The sequence below is a fragment of the Aphanomyces invadans genome (assembly GCF_000520115.1).
Source record: "Aphanomyces invadans strain NJM9701 unplaced genomic scaffold supercont1.7, whole genome shotgun sequence".
NCBI classification, from domain to species: domain Eukaryota; phylum Oomycota; class Saprolegniomycetes; order Saprolegniales; family Verrucalvaceae; genus Aphanomyces; species Aphanomyces invadans.
In genome coordinates this window covers 585,098-590,530 of record NW_008580152.1, presented here as the reverse complement: position 1 = coordinate 590,530, position 5,433 = coordinate 585,098, and the positions used below count along the sequence as shown (strand labels likewise).

Genomic DNA, 5,433 nt, shown 5'->3' with positions numbered 1-5,433 from the left:
CGTACTCGGGGCTCTTCTCCTCGGCCGTAAACTCGTGCTGGTGCAAGTACTTCATCATGAACACCGTCAAATTGGCGCACTCCCGAACGAGCTTGGCCGGGCCATACCATGTCGACCCGATGTTGTTTACCTTGGCGTCGTGCAAGTGCAAGTCCTGGCTGATGCGCGCCAACCGGGCCGCATTCGACTCGGAGAACGTGTACCCGCCGCGACCAACAGTCATCTTTTCTGGTTTCCATGTCGAGAACGCCGGTGTGAGGAACGTGTCGACGTCCGTGCGGAGCAACCAGTCGTAGTGCTGCATCGCTGGGATGTCCGTCGCGGCCACAATGTTGATCGAGTCGCCAAACGAGTAGTTGAAGTCGGCCGACTTTAGTCGCGAGTACGATGCCACCACGACGCACGCGTTGGGGGCGTCGCGACTCTGTCGAACGTTCGCTTCCGAGCAATTCAACGAGGCGAGTTCGGGGACGGACCCGTTGATGTAGACGACGATGTCCGTGCGCCATGTCGCTGGTTCTGACAACGCCATGTGCTGCCAGCTTCGGCGAAACCACCGCAGTTGCTGGACAAATCGAGATCCTTCCGCGCCTTCGGGAATAAACACAACAGCAGCTCGCACGAACGTCGGCGATGACGTGGTTGTTGCGGAAGGTGCTGCCGTTGTTGTTGTGCCCGTGGCCGCACTCGTCGACGCAACTGCCGCCACTGCTGCTACGGTCGTGGCAGGGACACTCGTTGTTGGCGAGGATGTAGTGGGGGCGTCGGTCGTGGAAGCGGCAGTCGCGTTTGCGGGAGAAGCGATGGCCATGGTAAGATTCGCCATGGCCTTGCTACCCTGGATAGCCATGAACAGCGCATACTCGTCAAGCACGTCCTTCCTCAACCCAGCGCGTTCTGTCACGATAGAGGAGCTCACTTTCGCGATAATATGCGCGTGATTTGCGGTCGACTCGGTCGACGTCGCGGCGACTTCGAGCATGTCGCCTCGAACGTCAAGGGCAAACCCTTTCGTGCAGTTGTTCAGGGCCACATATGCGCCAAACAGGCGAAGGGGATCGTCGTGAGAAGAACGATTGACGAGTTGTTGGAGGTCGGGATGGCGAGGCACGACGTTCGTCATAAAGTCGACGGCTTGTGCGGCGCAGGACTGGACAAGTTTCGTCGGGCCATACCACGTCACACCGACAGACGTATGGGGAATGGTCGCAATATGAAGGTTCTCGCGCGCCACGCGCGCCAGGGCGTCGCGAGACCCTGACGGATACAATCCTTGACTTACCGTCATCGCGGAAGGCTTCCACCACGCAAATGCAGGTGTGATCAACGCATGCATGTCGGTGCGTAGAATCCATTGGTATGTATTCATGCGCGGCATGGCGGCGATGTGCATGGAATCCACGGATGTGTCTTTGGACGAGACGGGAACGTACGATGGAACGACAACACATCGGTTTGGTTCGTCGTTGGCCCGTCGGCGAGTCGTTTTGCATCCGAGAGCGTCCAACATAGAGAGCAAGGGAGACTCAGAAGCAGTTGGGTGCGCGGCAGCTGCGGTGGTGTACACGACAAGGTCAGTGCGCCATTTCGGCGGTTCGTGGACGGACAAGTCCAGCCAACTCGCGCGAAGAGCGAGGAACGGTGGAAGGAGGGCATCCTGCTGGTCTTGGGGGAAGTACACGACAATCGCACGGCGAAAGGACGACTCCGTTTTCGCGTTTTGTGGCGCATGCGTGTCGAGGGACGGGTCGTCGTCTGTCGAGTCATCGTTGTTTGACGTCTGGAAGATCTGCCCGTGAATGCCTTCGAACTTGACGCCAAAGTAGAACGAAAGCAACGCGAACTGCACGGCGAACACGAGCAATACTATCCCCAGCAGACGAGGCAGATTCCGCAACCCGTGTTCTGCTGCCATGACGACCGTGGGCGGCGACGGCGCAAATGTGGTCAGAGATCGCCACGGAAGTGCGGGTCGTCCCAGGCGATTGTATGACTGGGAAAATTCCCCACATATATCAATCGACGTCCTCTGCCAGATCCTAATTGGATAATCCATTCGTTTCCAACAAATCCGGAAAACAATATGGGACCAACCGTATTGGATCTGTTTGGATAATTGGATTACGTCATCCGGATGCAACGGCGGAAGATGGCTGCGTCGTCTGCAATAAAAATACGACTAATGTTTATTTTGATAGGCGCCCGTCCACCCGAACGATTCTATGGCCAATCGACTCAACTAAAACAATTTTATATAAATTCGACAACCTGTTGAAAAATGTGGGACATGGACGAAGTCCCGTGGTTTCCCTTCGAGTTTCTACGGATGACAAGTAACAATTTTAACAAGTTATTGAATTGTATAGAAATAAACTCGAACAGGTTATAGAGAATTCTCCACGGAAGACCATGCCCAAACAATTTCCGAGCTGAACAAGGGGAGTTGTCTATGCTGCCGGTGCGGATCCAGTAGCTTACAACAGTGTCTACATTTCCATTCTTACTTCGTCCACGCCATTACGTGAACCAGAGATCCCCCATGCAATCTCTCTTGACGCCGAACTATGATGATGCCCAATTGATCGATGCGCTTTGCAGCTGATGCTGCTTCATCGAGTCAAGTCTACCAGTCATAGGCGATCGGTCCTTTTCGTCGGCGCCGTTTGACATGTTGGTGCAGGATCGGACGAGGTTACCAATCGTTGGTTTTGTTGGAGCCTACAAGTTGAATCCTCTAGGTTGTCCAAGCAGATAGCATCGAAAACGACGTGCAGCACGTACGGCACCTTCTACCCACTTGGTACCTTGTCCGCCAATGCCATTCATATTCTTGAGCCATGCTCCCCCGTTGTCTCGAGTTCCCATAGCGTACAAAAATCACAATGGTGGACGGTCCTGTGTATTTTTATATTTTGACAGTATAACTTGGTAGGAATTATCGAAAGAGAGCCGAGAGGGAACCCTGCCCTACCACGGCGGGAAACCCACCACCCAACAAAGCGCCTCATCTTCTTCCCTCACGTGGCACGACTTTACTTGGGCCAAGCAACGGGTGCCAGAGCATCAGCCGTTCGAGGTTGTGGCCACGGCAAACTCGTCTCCTTCATCGCCCGCATAGGTAGGTCCCCGAATTGGCAAGGGGCACGCGGGGAAATCAAGTCTGCCGTTTCTGCAAGGTACACGAGACACATCGAGATCTATTTCTTTGCCGGTTGGGGCTGCGCGGGGGTTTTGGGAACGGTTGCCAGCGCCAAGGGTGGACTCGGTGCCACTCGTTCCAGCTCTCTACAGGACGCAGACCAAGGTACGGCCAGGGGTGAGAAAAACTCGAATATATTTCGGGCAACAATCGGGTTTTTTGTTTAATACAATAAAACCCGATTTTGGTGAAAAAGAATGGTTTTATTCTGGCGCAGGTCGAGCATCATGTCGCGTTCATTCTTTCCATTCCGGTTGGCTGTTGCAATCAGAATCATCGGAATCGTCCAGCAGTGCGTAATCGCAGAAGGCCGGCAAGTTGCTCTTGATATACGTGAGCTTGTCAATGCTCTTCGGGTTCAGACGATTCCTCAAATTCGAATGAATAAAGCCCATGGTGAACCAGTTTCGCTCTGAGGCGGCACTCGACTTTGCCATGCTGAAGAGCTTGACGGCGATCTGGCAAGAGGCGTCGAGTCGCAGGACTCGTCGACGCGAGAGCTGTGGCCTATTCTTGGCGAGATCAACAAATTCTAGTGATTTGAGCCTTGAAGGGAATAAAACCGAATAAAACTAGATTATGCCGCTGCAGAAATAATCGATATTTTTTAAATAAAACCGAATAAAACCCGATTGTAAAAATCCTCGCCGTGCCATTCCTGGGTACGACTGCGTCTGGGCAAACTGGACACTAATAACGAGCGCCAAGGCGGATGCAACCGGTGCAACCTTGCTCGTTTCAACAGTTGTTACTCCTGGGTACAAACGTATGGGTCGCTGGTTGTGTAACGGGGTCCGGCGGTTAGCTGGGCCGTGGTCCGCAACATGTGTTTGCGTCGACGATCAATCTCACAAGTTTCAAGTGTCATCTCACGAGTTTCAAGTGCCATACAGTACCTGGCAATCCAAGTTATTCAAGATCATTAGTGTAGAGCCCAAGTTAGGCTCCACCACTCATTACGGCTCAATGAGTTTGACTGGCGCACAGCCCTGCGCAGTTGTTGCTAGCAAGAGGTAGCTAGCATAATTCAGTTAAGATTTTGCCTTGTTCAACAAACACCTTCCTCTGTGCACACCACTACAGGTTGAAAGCAAGCAGTACGCGATAACTTCGTATTTCTGTCGACATGAATCTCGACGACCAACGAGACGATGTGACCGACAACGTGGGTCGTATGGCCCAACGCACCTCGTTCAAGAGTGCGCGGCGTTCGAGTCAGGCGCGGTATACGTACGAGCATTCTTTCACAGTCGACGAGAAGAGTGAGGACTGCGGCATCAAGGGTTGGGCCGAGTGGCACGATGGCGTGCTGCTCCTCTATGCAGGGCATGTGGCCATCAACCACTGCACACATGGCGTGCTGGACAAAATCCCAGGTATGCTGGACTTTCCAACGTCGTCCGACGACGACGTCGCACTGCACGCTCACTTGCACTCATGGCAAGAAGGGCGCATGTTCAGCAAGACCGAGTTGGCGTGAGGTGCATATGCCAACGTGTCGCTCGAGTCACTGCGTTTGCCGCGTTCTGTATATGACCGTCCTCGACCAAGCCTCTCCAACGAGGGAAGCAGAAAGGATCCTCGTATTGCATCTTGCAGGAATAATGTCGCCCGCTCCTCCAGAACGACGGCGATGAGAAAGTTGCCTGTTTGGTGCCAACGGCATCCTTGTTGTGGGCATTTGGCACGCGTGAGGTTCAATGGACAACATTTGCCACCTTTTTGTACGCCGTCCCATCATGATGACTTTGTTTCGGAATTGTATTTTGCTGTTAATTTTGGTTTGTATCCCTCCGCGTCATCTCATTGCAATACACGATGGAGCGCGCATGTGATGTTTCTAATCACGAAGCGCTGTCGATATACCACATCTCTAAGCACAGTATGTTCGTACATTCAACATGCATTCATTCGAAATGGGAACGGGAAGGCGGGACCTGACAAACGCCCTTTGTAACACGTCCGCATGGTTCACATGGTTGTAGCCAATACCGAACCAACACGTATTGTACATTTCAGGATGAAAACGGATTTTTCCGGGGTTCACTGAATAGGACACCTGCCAGGCTGCTAAGATTCGCAAAGTGCGCTTGCTCATGTCAAGGACCAAGGAGTTGCTGGCGACTTGAGGTGTCCGTTTCCAGCCCGAAGAAGGGTTCAATGGGCCGAAAGTGTGCATTTACAACGAAACTCTTGCAAGTGCCACTTTGTTCGTCCTTCACGGCTTCCGACCG

General features: G+C 53.0%; 2 protein-coding genes across 2 annotated transcripts; one reads left to right on the top strand and one right to left on the bottom strand.

Moving 5' to 3' along the window:
• Positions 1 to 126: 126 nt before the first annotated feature.
• On the bottom strand, positions 127 to 1,915 carry H310_04399 (hypothetical protein; the record flags this gene model as incomplete). The annotated part of the gene is made up of 2 exons (XM_008868728.1): positions 127 to 130; positions 174 to 1,915. 2 exons carry the CDS (start codon positions 1,913 to 1,915, stop codon positions 127 to 129), a joined length of 1,746 nt encoding a protein of 581 aa, XP_008866950.1.
• Positions 1,916 to 4,325: 2,410 nt separating this feature from the next.
• H310_04398 (hypothetical protein) lies at positions 4,326 to 4,679 on the top strand (the record flags this gene model as incomplete). Its single annotated transcript, XM_008868727.1, has 1 exon — positions 4,326 to 4,679. The coding sequence occupies one exon, from the start codon at positions 4,326 to 4,328 to the stop codon at positions 4,677 to 4,679; it is 354 nt and encodes a 117-aa protein (XP_008866949.1).
• Positions 4,680 to 5,433: the final 754 nt, after the last annotated feature.